This window comes from Stegodyphus dumicola, chromosome 7, assembly GCF_044657685.1.
Source record: "Stegodyphus dumicola isolate Sdum_Otavi_A_Nest chromosome 7, ASM4465768v1".
NCBI classification, from domain to species: domain Eukaryota; kingdom Metazoa; phylum Arthropoda; class Arachnida; order Araneae; family Eresidae; genus Stegodyphus; species Stegodyphus dumicola.
Window position 1 is genome coordinate 142,529,223 of NC_140774.1, and position 15,391 is coordinate 142,544,613.

Here is a 15,391-nt window from a genome sequence, read left to right on the forward strand (position 1 = left end):
AGTCACACTTAAATGTAACGCATACAACATCGAGTCACAAATTTCCATTTAAGAGTGTAGAGACATTAGGTATTTTGGAAGCAGGAAAAATGCCACATATGCAACGCCTTCGCCAGGAATCGAACCACGGACCTCTGGAATACGCACCCAGTGTGCAGACCACGACACCACGAAGGCATGCCAAGAAAGTGGGAGAAATATCTTATAACAGCAGCTGGGCATTTTCCATATAATTTTCTACGTTTTGTTTTTCTTTTCGCAAAATGCTTTGGAAGAAATAAAAGAATTTTTGTTTAAACATCTTTTTTAACTTTATGAATCATTTTACTTACAGTACCGAAAGACATTCCCAGCTCGGATGCAATGGCTCTTTTAGCTTATATTTAGAAACTTCACTATCTTGATATTTACCCACGTTCAAACAGACTTAGAATGCGGTTTTGTGGGCATTTTTGCATTTTTACTTTCAGCTAAATGCTTTTCCAAAATATCTTTCTTTGGAATCCAATAACCCCGATTTTTACACTGTTACAAATATTGATATAAATATTTTTCCTTGAAAAGTATATTTACGTAACTCTTGAGCCATCTATGAATTTTAGGAGTCAAAAGTCAAGTCATTTCCAAAATAAATATCAGCCAAAGCAAAGCAGTGGCAAGCGGTTATACTGAAAGTACCAAATTTTCATCTCAAAATGTTAACGAGAAAATTTATATGGAAAATCATTTTCATAAAGTGGGAAGGCCCCTCTGTATATTACATTTATAAGTATATTATTCTTTAATAGCTTAAAAATGAACTTAGAGAACTACTGAAGCATCTCCAGATTAATTTATATTCACTTCCAAAAGTGTTAAAGGAAAATATTAGAAGCAACCAAATAATACTTATACCGGATATAGCCCTTCATTTTACAGACAGATAATTTTAATTTTTAAAATTAATGTTACTGAAACATTTAAAGAAATGAGAGTAAACGTTATGCCTACCATTATCAGATGCTGAGCATTTTTCACCTTTGATGAATCCTGAAAAAGAGTTAAAAGCAAATTTAAAGATTAGTAATCTTATTTTACAACAAAAAATATGTGTAATTTGTCAGTATAAAAATGATTTTGAAATGCACTCTTTTTCTCTGTCTACAAGAACGAAGAAACAGCAGAAAAATATTTTAAGAAGTTCTGATATTTTTCCAAAATTTCCAAACAAATGAATGACTTATAGGGAGGCAAAAATATTTCAGTTTACAGTTGTTGTTTAAATAATTATTTAATATTCTGTTTAAAATCGTAACACAGGCAGAGCGTAAAATAACAAAACTTAAAATCCTTTCATTATTGCTTAAAGCAGAGATATTCAATTTTTTGGAGTAAGCTGCTGTGATACACTGAATCGGAAAAAGGAGCCAATAGCCGTACCTTCAGAGAAAACTGCCCCGAAACGCTTATAGAATTAAAAATTGCAATAAAACCTATATTACTATTGCATCTAATTAAATTGCCTTCACTTTATACTCCAAAAAATATATATTAGATGAAAAGGTACTTTTCTGTTAACTGAACGCCAATCGTCAAATAAACGCTAAAGTGCCAACTATATTAGCATGTTTATGTAACATCAAGAATAGCTATGCAATGTTTAATGTAAGAAATTTTATGTGGGGTATTTTAATCGCCAAAGAGGGCATAAATCTTTCATGATGTTATACTTCTTGTTCTTGGATCTGGCAGTGCCAGTTGAATGTATGTTGGACGTGAATAAACTTGGCAGTTTTGAAACCTGTTTCGTAATGTTCTTTTACCTTGGTGTTATGTGTGATTTTCTATGTGAAATATTTTCTTTGGGGAAAAAAAAGAAAGGAACACCAGTAAGTAAGTAAGTAAGAAGAGTAGCGTAAAAGAAAGTAAGCGATAAGAACAATCCATGCAATTTGATGGGGGCCAGCAGGCAGCTTTGGAGTGTATATTCTTTCTGTAAAAACATTTTGGCGTGTTTAGTCTTATAGCAGAAAAGATCCAATAAGAATATATAGAATATATATATATGAGTACAACATATTGTATTTACTCGGGTTTTTCACCCCCCCCCCCTTTTTAAATTTTATCAGATAAAAATCGAGAAGGGAAAATTATGCGAATAATTTAATTTGCAAGGGCACGGTTGTAATATGAACAAAGCAAATAAAAAGTATTCCTGAATAAACTACCGTCAATTATTACAATAATTATACTATCTAATAACATATCTTCATTTCTACTTCTCTGTTTTTGAATCTCGCTTTCTGTTATTATTGTACACCTCTAATCACTGGAAGTTCTGTCTGTGTCTAGCTTGTAAGTCATCTCCATCGTCTTCATCACCATTCAGTCTGTCTTCCCGAGTGCAATGATCTTCAGCACCATCAAAAACAATAGATACACCCGTTTTCTTGAGGCTCTCCACTATTATTAGTTTATGAGCTCATGTACTCGAATTCCACGAGCAATTACATCAAACAGAAGAGACAAAAACAATCACTAAAGGGGACGAATCCATTTTGAAATATATGGCAGCTGTCTTTTATTTAACACAAATACGGCAATTAATGTTAGTTTTGATCCAGTTTTATGAATATTAATGCATCTTTGTCGGGTTTCACAGACGTTGTAACAACTGAGAAGAATAATTTAAGAATTTCATTTGGAGTGCTTCTTCTTATTTTATTTTGTATGTTTTACAAGGAAAATAAATATTTCGAAAATACGCATCCTTTCAAAAAGAGACATTACGAATAATAACATTTGCGACATGCTAAAAAGTTTCTTTTATACTGGTACAGCTTACAGAGTCCATTGAAACAAATTTCCTTTTTCAACTGAGAATGAAAAGCAAAAATATATTCAAATATAGTTGGCGTTTTCTAAAATCTTTTCACAGAAGCTTATGAAAAAATGGCACTGTCGCGTACCTTTTCTTGTTTACTTTATTGTGTGTATACGGGTTCCTTTGACAATTGCCTTGTTCTTAAAGAACGTTGCAGTTTCAGTTTATTTCTAATTCTTTCTTCTTTGTAACGTCATTTATTAATTTCTATCGCTCTAAAAACGCATATTAATTTTCTTTTAAGTAAATACTAACTGATATCCAATAAAACTGGTAATTCAGTTCCCATTTCGAAGTTCATATACTATTTACTCATTTTCAGCTAAGCTAATGATCTCAAACTCAAACTGCATGCGGCCCGAACGCACAATCTTAAACAGCTGACACAGAAGAGTTTTTTAAAAAATAAAATAAAAAGTTTTTGCTTAAAAAAAAAATTGAAATTTTGCTTATATTTATCAAAATATGCATACACGCTAATAATAATATCTCATAGGAAAAAATATACCAGTTTATATTTATTTTCTATCTAAAATCTAAAATTTGGTACCTGCAGCACAGTTTTGTTGGTTGCACTTTAATTCAAATATTATGAGACACAAATATAAAATTTTCATTCTGATATTCATTTCAAATAATTCTAACATGTTTAATTAATCATTAAATAAAACTTAAACTAAAGATAAAAAAATTATGAAAACTTTTTAAGTACTCAGAAAGAATTTTCTAAGCTTGTGAATAAATAATGGTAACCTAGTCTATTTCTCTTATTTATTAAATTTTTTCTGACACATAAACAATAATGCATATATTTGCATGTAAATAATTATAAACTTATTTAGCTCTTACAACTTGGCATTTAATGGCAATTCAGTCTTGATAAAGTTTGTAGCCTTGGAGGGAAATTACATTAAAAATTTTTCCGTATGAATTCTAGATTCAAAATTTAAAAACGAGTAGGCTCAGAATGTTGAAATTTTGTACATGGAACTGCTATAACATATAGTTATGCATCACCCTTTTTGGTTGCAATCGATTCCACCAAAAGTACATAAATATATCTATATACCCACTCTGTTACCCGGCTCAGTGAGCTCATTTTTTTAATCTTGTATGTCGGTAGATGTGCATTTTGTGCTTTAAAGTGATTGAATTAAATTGTTCTTATGTTCCTGTTAAGGTTTTTATGCTTTAGTTAATCTGCATGCAACAATTGTAGAATTATCAACAATTTAAAAGTTGTTTAAGTGTTACTAAACTTAAGGAAGCCGCCATTTGTTTACATTTGAAACTCTCAGTAGAATAGTGAGTACTTTCTGCACCAATTTCAGTGTCTTTTGACGAGAGAGACCAAAAGTAAATTTTGAATTTTGTGCATCGAAAAACCTATCTTTCTGCCGCTGACCGAATGGCTTGTTTTTGAGAGAAACTCTAAGTTTAACTGTAAGAATTAATTGTTTTTAATTGTATTTGGTGTTTTACATTTTTCTGTATTTTACAATTTTTAATTAAGATGTTCTGAGTTTTCATGTACTTTTGCCTTGCCGCGAAGTGAGAACTGAATTGATTTACTGAGAAATAGACCTCCAATGAAATTCGAGGAAATAAATTTAAATGAAATGCAGCAAAAAATGTGTATAATTTAATAGGCCGTAAAAGGAAGTCATGTGGTGTCCACATTAGATTTTCAATACTGAAAAATGCGCTGTTTTTATATAATAATATTAAAAAAAAAATTTCTTAATGCCAAAATTCATAACGAGTTTATTTATTTTTTTACAAGTATGAATAAAAGTTAGTAAAATCTATGTCTTTAAGTGTTTGAATAAGATTTATGTCGCATTGCAAATTAAATAGCTTCCTGTACAGATTTTCTATTGCGTTATTCATGTTCATTTTGAATGAAATGAAAGTATTAGTAAACTAGGACTTCAGCTAACAAAAAACAAACAAAAAATAACTAGAAATCTTTGCAAAACCGTGTTTGTAAGAAACACATAACTGTAAAATAATCATGGTCCGTCAATCTGAGGTTACCAAGGTATACAATGCAAGTCACTACAACAAGCATTGAGAGATACGAGTTAGATATCTACTTTTATAAGTTAGAAGCATAATTTGACATGATCTAGATGGAAGAAAATAAAATCCAGTTATTTGATTTTAAGAAATTATAATTTTATACTTTTTATGAAAATATCTAATTCAAAATCTTACGAATTAACCTAATTAAAGATCTGTAATATTGAAAAACAGCTCAGAAATAAACTTCCAGGATAGAAAAAGTGAAAATGGCTTAGGCGTGAACTTATCGTAGGAGCTTATTGTGATCCTTACATCTTTTTACAATGAAAATCTAAATTTGTAAGCTTATTTCCTGTGATCTAAATTGATAAGATGATATAGTAAACTACTTAACTGCTCTATGGGATTACAATTACACTAGACAAAATAGTCCAAGCTCTATGAAAACCTTATAGCTCTGATTACTGAATTTAAAAATTTCCAAAAATCTCAGTTATTTTTATATGTTAAGAGCAACAAAAAAAATTTAATGAAAACATTCCAGAGCACTTTCTATGAAACGATGTTGAAACTTAAGGTCAATTCGGATGTTGAAAGAAACGTGTCTTCACTAATGACCGAATCTGTTTCCAGGCGAAAATACTTTGATCGTAACAAGATATCACACAAAAATTGCTTATTTATTTTCAGTGAAGAACTGCTTTGGATTTGCAGTTTAAAGGGAAAAAAAAAAAAAAAAAAAACATATGTTAAATTTAAATTCTTCCCTAATTCGTTAAAAAATTAAATAGTAGGATGAATAGCTAAGTTTTGAATCATGTTGCCATTATCATAAATTTCTTAGATTTATATCCAGTTTCTTAAAGAATATTGCCTTATTCGACAGTAATATTTCAAAAGAACAACTGTTTCGGTCTGTAACAGCTGTGACATTCAGTATCTGTGTATCATATTTTAGTTTTTCATTTTAGTTAGTTTTGTATTATGAAATCTTCTTTTTATGTTATCTGCAGCTGTTCAGAAAAGACTCAACCCAGGAGTAGCTCAGGGATCCATTTTGAGCCCAATCTTGTATATTTTATACATGGCGGATTTTCTGCGTGTTTTCAATGATTTAAATGGCTTCTTAGGTTGCTATGCTGATGATACGGCCCTGGCCGTAAAGTCGAGTAGAGAATCCTTTCCTTATACTGAAATTCTTTTAAATAACGCATATGTAACGTAGACCATTTCCTTGTATAATCACAAAATTTGAAATTTTAATAAAAATTGTAATACTCAGTCCAATAGCAAATCCTTTAAAATGTTCTCTTCCTTTTTTTAAATCAAAAATATTTTTCTCTTCGACATTCTAAGAAAACTAAGTATTTTTCATTTAAATAAAATTTTAAAAATATAGAGAGAAACAATTTCAGTCTCATGTCTTGGATATAGTTTTGCTGTTACACAGTTTAAAAACTTATGTTGCTACACAGTTTAAAAAATATAGTGAGATTCGTGCATCTTATGTTGATACATCATCATCGTCGTAATTTTTAATGCACACGAGTGTATATAGATAAAAGGAGTGAGAGATATTACGTAGCGAAAATGTGTAATTCACGACGTATTTTTAATTATATTGATGTTATGAAAATTCAAGTAATTTAAACGCCTTTCAAAAGCGGAAAAATGTTATTAAATAATATACTTTTTTAATGACTCAATGTTTAGATTCATAATCAATCTATTATTGTAAATCTGAGAATTATATATCTTATGCCACATTAATTGGCAACAGCTTCGTACTTTTATTGCGCAAAATTCTTCCAAAAATGAGAATAATATGATATCTATAGAAATTATTTAATATTCGATAACCTGCGATCCTTAAGTATAGATAATGCATTAAGCGAGACAGGAAAAAACATTTTTATCAACCCGACTTTAAAAATTTTTAATCAATTACGTAATTTATTTTTTTTATCTTCTGTTATCTTTCATAAACTCTGTGTTTAATTTTCTAGCCTTGAGGTATTGTATACATACTAAGTAATTTTTAGAAAGTATATAAAAAATTTTCAAAGTTAATTCAATTTTAAAAATGTGCTAAGAAAAAAAGCTTTTAAAAAAACATTTATTACTCAACGATTAGAAAGCAAATAAAAAAGCCTCTCAGAGAATGCTTTATGAAAACCTTCAAGCTGTTTTTCTATTAATGTTATCTTCTAAATCTGTAATTTTATCTTTGCACGATGCCTCCAGTAAAGAGAGTAACCGGTTTGGCGGAAATATAGCTTCATATCTTTCTATCATCCTGCAAATAAAATGCTTAAATTTTCCTTTTCAGAAGATTAAATCAAATACGTACTTTATAAAATCTTCCTGTTTCTTACATTTAATTTGGTAGTGAGATTTAAAAAAAGCATTACGTAATATCTTAATATACACTCTTAGACAGAAAAAAAGACACACCGAAATATATAAAGCAAATTGGACACAAATTGATATGCATACAAGTTTCGACGGAAAATGCAAAATTTTACACTTTGGCTGCCAATGAATGAACGGTTGTCGCTACAGCGCATCTCGCAACTGACAGGATATTTAAGAGGTGAAATTACGATTATAGGTCATAAATTCTTCACGAATTTCATTGCGTGTACTCTGGTAGACAGTAACTATGACTCGCATACAGGTGCGCGAACGATATGCGCAAATGTCAGAATTTGAGAGAGGTCATGTAGTGAGTTCAAAAAAGCCGGTTGGTTTTACCGGCGAATAGCTCGACATTTGAGCAGGAGCGATGCCACTATTAGACGATGTTGGCAGAAATGGGTGAACCATGGCCGCACACAGCGTCGAGAAGGAAGCGGTAGGTCTACAGAAACAACAGAACGTGAAGACAGAGCAATCGTCAGAACGACACTCATAGCCCTACACGCATCATTATCATCGATTGTATGTGCAACTTGTGCTTCAGTGACGCAATGACCATTCATAGACGGCTCACAGAAAGGAGGCTGAGGTCACGGCGCCCCTTGCGCCAACTGTACAACTGCGTAAGGAGCGCCGTGACCTCTGTTCAACGTCAGGTCCGTTTGCAGTGGTGTCGGTCTCATTTTCATTGGAATGTCACTGACTGGAGTAGAATAGTCTTCAGTGATGAGTCCCGCTTTGAACTGAGCCCCGATGACTGGCGAAGGCGAGTCTGGAGACGCCCCAGACAGCGGTGTGATACCAACCTGACTGTCTTCCGGCAGACAGGCCGACAACCAGGAGTGATGGTCTGGGGTGCTATTTCATTTCATAATATGACCCCTTTGGTTTTCATCCGTCGCAACCCTACAGCACAGCGGTACATCGACGAAGTTCTAAGGCCCGTTGTGTTGCGTTTCATGTCACGCCATCCTGGGTTTACATTTCAGCAAGATAATGGCCGCCCCCCACATTGCACATGTTTCTACTGCTTGCCTTAGTGCTCGCCGACCATTACCTTGGCCAGCAAGGTCGTCTGATCTCTCTTCTATTGAGCACGTTTGGAGTATTATGGGCAAGGCCATCCAACCAGCTCGGGATATTGATGATCTAACGTGCCAGTTAGACAGAATTTGGCCCGATATCCCTCAGGAGGACAACTGCAACCTCTATCAATCGATGCCAAGCCGAATAACTGCTTGCATAAGGGCCAGAGGTGGACAAATGCGTTTATGACTTTTTCACTCTGTGAAGCTCTATCACTTCAATAAATCATCTAATTTTTCTCAAACTGTAATCATTTGTTTTTCTGTACATGCACATCACTTCTACCGATTTTTGTCTCATTCGGATAACTCCTTCTTGGTGGGTTCCCCCCTTTTTTTTTGTCTAAGAGTGTACAAAAAGATGAAAAATCAAGCATTATGTTTTATAATTAAAAAAAGGTATTATTTTTTCTAATTCAACTTATAACTTATTTATGATTACAAATTACCTTTACGGTTTTTTTAGCACTGATGTCGCCGCAGTTTTTTAATCTACTGTAAAATCTCAGGTAACCGGCCCTCAATTGACTGGCAGTATCAGGGTAACGGCACTTTTGAAAGTATAAATTTAAAACCTAAATAGAGGCCTATGAGATAAAAAAAATATGTAATGGTCTAACAATCTAAATATTGAAATGTTGAAAGCATTTCGATTATGTTTCTGATTCCCGGCATAACAAGTCTTATCCAATCAATGAATTATTCAGAATATAAAAATGAGCTACGGACTTTGGCTCTTGCCTAGAAAGGTGTAAAAAATATTATTGTACGTCGCTGTTTTTGTAAATTATGGCTATAGTTATACTTCTAGGTGAAAAGTCGAATGATAAAGATTCTTTTGGTTTTAAAACACATCCGATGCTTGTAACCGAAATCTTGGATTTACTTATATGTTTGGAGAAGATTAGTTTTAATGAACAGGACATGCAGGCTTTGTTGAATGTAGACAATTATGTTCGCATCTCACTTTCTTGAGATAACGGCGAAATAATGGGGCATGTATTGGGAAAGAAAAATTATGAGGATGAGGAGGGTGAGCATCAAGATAAAGACGACATTAAAGTTATACGGATAGAAGCTGACGAAGGATTGCAGACCTTCATAAGATTTGCTGAAAAAATGTTCATCTATATAAACGCGTGATATTATGAACCTTTAGGGCATACACATCGAAATTTTTTTAAATTACGACGACAATCTTATAAGCAGGCAGATCTTTTTAAGTTTTATAATATCATACTAAGAAATTTGCAACTTTCAAGTGAAAATAACTATGGTAGTTTTAAAATGTTGTTTAGTTTTGTTTGGCAATTTTAAAATGTTTAATTTTGTTTTTCTGAAATATAAAATCATGTTATGCATTTTCATTTTAAATAATCTGTACGATTTTCGATATTATTTATTTAATTCTGGCCAACAGATCCAAAACATGATCAACGGATTTTGCATGCTGCAGTTTCTGCAGATGGCATCACAGGCATAAATAAGTAAGTTCTGAAACTATATATTTAGTTATTTAGATATTTCCGTTTGTGGAATCGGCTCGAACCCGTCACTGCCGATTCAAAGGGACTCTACTTTATTTAGCACTTTGAAGCAAATATAGCGTTACGGTTTAGTTAGCTATTTTTTAGTAGAATTGAAATTAAAATTGTTTTACCAAATTACCAAAAGATACCAAAGTAATAAATAACAAGTAATAAACTGCCAAATGATGCTTTAGTGCTATAATTTTTATATTTATTATTAACAATTATTGTTCTGTATTTTTTATAAATTTTACATTAATTATTTAATATTTTTTTAATATAAAATATATGGCAATACAAATAAAAGGATTTTCCCACCAAAGCGTAGTTTAATAATAATAATAATTTTGTTGCAGGAGGGAGTCCAAGATTAGATTAGTAATCTGTGAGTTTAGAGGCGCTATAAAAAACCGTAACACGCACCCCCCCTTCTTGTTGCGACATTAAAATCTGAATCCTTTCATACTTTTTTTTAAACCAATGTGCTGTTGTAACAAGGTAATCATTCAAGTGTTAAAAATAGCCTTATCGTAACATCAAAGTTCCATCGTGCCGCTTAGTAGATAGCTAATTTCAACCAGGTCACGTAGTCAGTATCACCATCGTCAGTTAAGTCGTAGCATTCTTATAGCTCAGCATCTTAGCAGTAAAATGCAAAAGAAAGCTATGAACGACATTTTTTTGAAGGAAAATCTTGAAACAAGACTGCAAAATTAAGAGCATGAACTTTTTATCGTGTCTTAGAAACATGGCTTAAATTAGGAAATTAAAAATATCATGCTCATTTTAATCGGAGGCTGTTATCTATCATAAATTGTAATTTGTGGAGGAACAACAGTTAAACGCCGTTATTACGCAGTTATGATCGTTTCTAAATCGAATCTGTATTATACTAACGACGGCGGCCCTATTCCTTATTTAATAAATTTCATTTCTTCATTAAAATAAAAAAATGCCTATTTGAGGTTAAAAAACTTGGCTATTGAATTTGTCAAGATTGAGATAAAATTTAATTGGTAAACTGCTCTAGAGTTACCTTCGTTTGAGCTAGAAACAATTAGGTCATTAGTTGAACAGAGGGAGCACATGTGGAGTCTCTTTAAAATCATAACTGTAATTGCAGTTTACGAAGGCAGTAGTATTCACGATTTTAGCACCTTTAGTTTGCAAATTAATCTGCTATCTTCGAAAAAAATTGAAAATCTTAAAGATAAGTGCAGAATGAATTAATGTTTTGGCGGGGAAGGGGGAGAAATATTGAAAAGCTTGAAAATAGCTGCAGAATTTCTAAATAGTTCATGGTCTAGTATCAAACTCTGAGCAACAATAAAACCAACAAAATGTTCCCTAACACATTTTTTATGTAACATTCTCTTGCGGCCAATAAAGACACTTCTTTAGTTGTAACAGAGAAATGTATTTGATTTATCACGATTGGTGGTTTTCATTCCCACGCAGCAATTGCTCAGATATCCCAATAAACTACGGAAACAATTTGATATATGACCCTGAACTGTAGCTTAAAATTCTTTTGCTCAGATCTCAGTAGAATGCACGTTTTCGTTGATATTGTATCTATAAAATAAAGGATTACACAGCAACGAATTTTTTATAGAAAAGAGTAAATGGCATTCTACTTCAGATCATTCAAGTTCAGTTGATCAAAAGGGAATATGGTGTTGCATATTTTCACAAACGTGTGTAATGAAAGATGTGCATTAGTGAGTTGGGCATCAAGACGAATGAACAAGCCGAGCTGCGTTTACCTGAAAATAAAATATGGCAAGAAATTATAATTGCATCATACCTCTTCAGCGTTGTGTCCATATGTTGCATGGTTTCTTGGCTGATCACGGGCTTCAAGTAGCCCCTGATGTAATTTTACACAACTCGCGAACACATTCCAATTATGTATTTGTTGTAAATACCGTTCTTCTAGTTTTAGAAATATAGAGATATGGATTGAGCTTATGAGCGCGACTGCTGTTGAATGGAGAAGAGATTGAATGAAAAGCTTGGGGGCTCTGGTTTTGGCATTATATAAGTGTTTGACAGCCTACGTGTCTGAAGTAAGGTGGGAGATCTTCTCACGTCAATACAATCAATAAATTTAGTTGGCCAGACGACAATAGGTATAACTTCAGTATTATTGATGTTTCTGGTTTTTTTCCCCCGATGCTACTATACTACAAGTTTTACTCTTCTGAGTGACATCACTGACTCCTAATCTACTCAAAATCATTTACTCCCTACTCTCTCTGTGTCTGTCTCTCAAACTTCTGTAAGTGATGTCATCATTGGGAAGAACCTAAATTTGCTTGCTTATATACCTCGGACCTTTCTATGGAGTTCGTATTGCTTAAGTATACGATTTCTGGGTCAATTGCTAACGGATGGCTGCTTACACAACTGCGCTCTTCATATTGCTATATGGATTTAATGTCCTGTTTATTTGGGCTTTTTATGAGATCTGCTTTATGTCAATATTTAAGTTTGAAATTGTGCATAATTTTGAAATGTTGCGTTTGAGTGAATTAAAAATGTAGCCAATACATATTTCTTTCGAGTACCAAATTTTGAATTTGAAATAGGAAATAAATATAAATTCAAGCTTTTCATCTGCGTTTATTATGATGAGAATTTTTTATGTATTTTTTAATGTATATTTCGCAATTGAAACCTAATTCAACAGTTTTCATTTTGACCAAGTAATTTCTTTATCACTTGTTGATAGTATACCACGACTTTATAGCAGCTGCTTCGCAGCTTGTAATGATAATTCAATGTATTTGACTCCAAATAAAGCGAGTATGGAAGCGAATAATTTGTTTAGTCTTCCGGATTAGCTTTGTTCTTCTACGGTAGTATCGCCCACTTGATGGAAGAAAATAAAGGCAATAACGCGAATAAAAACCTAGTAGCAAGAGTTCAGTCATTCAAGCCAGCCATCACCTCCAGTAGCTCAGTCAGTCAAGTAGCAAGTAGAAAATAAGAATTCTTTAATGTATATGCTTCCGCTCAGCCAAGCTGGCAGTGGTAATTGTGATAATCACATATATATTCTGTTACACAGCTCTGAGAAGCTTTATTTTCTACTGACATATTTCTTCGATTAGTTACAAATAAACAATGCTTATCTGGTTTCCAGAAATTTGAAGTTTTTCTTGAGATACTTATTAAAATTTAATTTGCAGGTGTTTGTAATGTTATCAAAAATCAAAATGAAGTTACAGTCGAAATTTTCTTTCTCTTTTCAAGACATGAGTTTTCTGTTGTACTTTCCTAAATCGATAACCTACTTTTATTGCGTTAAATTGCACAGAAAATCAAATTACTTCTATTCAAAAATCGGTAGCAAAACATAATGAAACACATACAAAAAATACAAATTAAGTACACTCTACTTTTTAAAGTGTATTTTTTTATTTTAAAACTATTTAAACTCTTAACTAGATTTTGGCACAAGACTTACAGAAGTAAGTAAATATATAAATATAACCAATACAACACATTTAGCTGTCACTTTATATTTAGCTGTCACTTGTTTATTTTTGTTTACTTTCAACATTTACTATAATTGCCATTCAAAATATTGAATATTTAGCTGTCACTTTGTTTGAATTATAAATACAAACAAAGCGGTTGGTTACAAAGTGTACAAACTTCATATATCAGATAGAAAATAAATATATTTATTTATTTACTTTATTATTTGTTATTACCATTTTTACGCATATTTTAATAAATATTTAGTAGGTTAGTTTAAAATTTAATTAAATTTTTTTTAAAAATTTTGTTGATAAAATTATCATTTTATCAAAAAAAAAAAAAAAAAATTCTATCTCTTCAGTTGTTTCCAGATCACGCATTCGGTCTGCATGCAATTTGAGTTTGAGACCAAAATTATGCAAAAGTCATAATTCCTTTTCTCCCCTAAGTATAAAATCTTTAAATGCATTTAATTTGAGCAATGGTTGATGGGTTCACGGTTTTGGCGGTGTACTGATGTCATATTTAATTAAAAATAACGCTTAACAGTATTACTCATGTGTTTGTTTTTTTTTCGCTGACTTGCGCAACAAAAACATTTTCAGCTACACTTTCATTCAGTTCAGTTATAATCTGTTTTTTAATCTAATGCGTTTGGCATGTGTCTATAACAGGTCATTCAATACACACAGAGATAAGCACCGAAAGGATGAATTCTGGAAACATTGATAGGCAATCCTAATTTCTTAATTTTTAAATTTTTTTTTTTTTTTAAATAGCTGCGCGTAACGTTTTTCTAGTACTTCTATCCGAATAATCAAAATCAGTAAAACCTAAAAAAGGACAACCTAATGCTCCAGTTTAGCTGCAGGGTCCCATGATTTAAATGGGTTGTATACTAGGGATAAATAGAAAGGGCTAGCTCATTTCTTTGTTCGACTCTTCGCCGACGCGAGCCTAAATGGGGGGGACTTAACAGGCAGTAATCTGACGTCACTGAGATGCCACCTGTTCTGATTTCCCGCGTTTAATACTGTAGTTTCATTCAGCTGCGAGACGATTTTCTAGAGGTTACATATCCCAAATTAATTTTAATCATATATATATATGTTTTCTAATAATGTACATATTAAAAGAATTTATATATCTGTAATTTTAGTTAGTTTTTATTTTAAATTCTATATTGTAAAGTATCGTTTACGTAATATTGCTTTTTGCGCTGTAGTAACGTGCCGTAGTACCTACAGAAGTATGAAATTATATAATATTTTATTTCATGGGACCAAAGGATACAAATGGGATTTTGCTTTTGACGAAAGTATGGATACACAAATGTCAAAGACAAGATTCTGTTAATGTGAAGAGCGGAAAAATCTGCAGTGAACATTTTCTGTGCAGTGTTTATGAAGATGGTATGAAACATCGCTTGTTTGGATAGCCACAAAAAGAAACTGTTAAAATAAAATGCTGTGCTGAAAGTAAATTATGATGACAATAATAAATCGAAATTGATGATGAAAATAATAAATCAAATTTTAATGATTTTGAAATAAAACTCACAAATGAAAATGTAGATATTCCTGAATGTCCTATGTTTAAGGATAAACAAGAATGCATTGATAATTTGAAGAACAAAATAATATCCTTAGAAAATTGTATTAAAGTATTGAAAAATAGAGAAAAGAAAAATTTTAGAATGTTTGTTCAGCGACAAAGAAGGTGGACGACGTCGACGTCTAGACAGAAATTGGTATCAGAAATTAAAATCTCAAATAGCGAAATTTGAGGGGGGGAAGCACAAATCGGAGAATTTGGAAAAATGTCTAAAGCCTATTTTTATAAAGACGCAGATTAATGCATTACTGAAAAAGAAGGAAAAAATCAGATGGACTAGTGAAGATATTTCACGTTGCATCGTCATAAGAGCTCTGTCATCTTAAAGCTATGATTTTTGGAAAGAAAAAAATTAAGAAAAAAATTGG

At 32.0% G+C, this 15,391-nt stretch overlaps 1 protein-coding gene across 1 annotated transcript in view; it reads right to left on the reverse strand.

The window, feature by feature from the left end:
- Positions 1-15,391, reverse strand: part of LOC118185843 (uncharacterized) — a 150,072-nt gene that overhangs the window by 123,796 nt on the left and 10,885 nt on the right. The window contains exon 2 of the mRNA XM_085820875.1: positions 991-1,029. Coding sequence (XP_085677001.1) covers positions 991-1,029 — 39 coding nt within the window. The remainder of the gene's footprint in view (positions 1-990; positions 1,030-15,391) is intronic.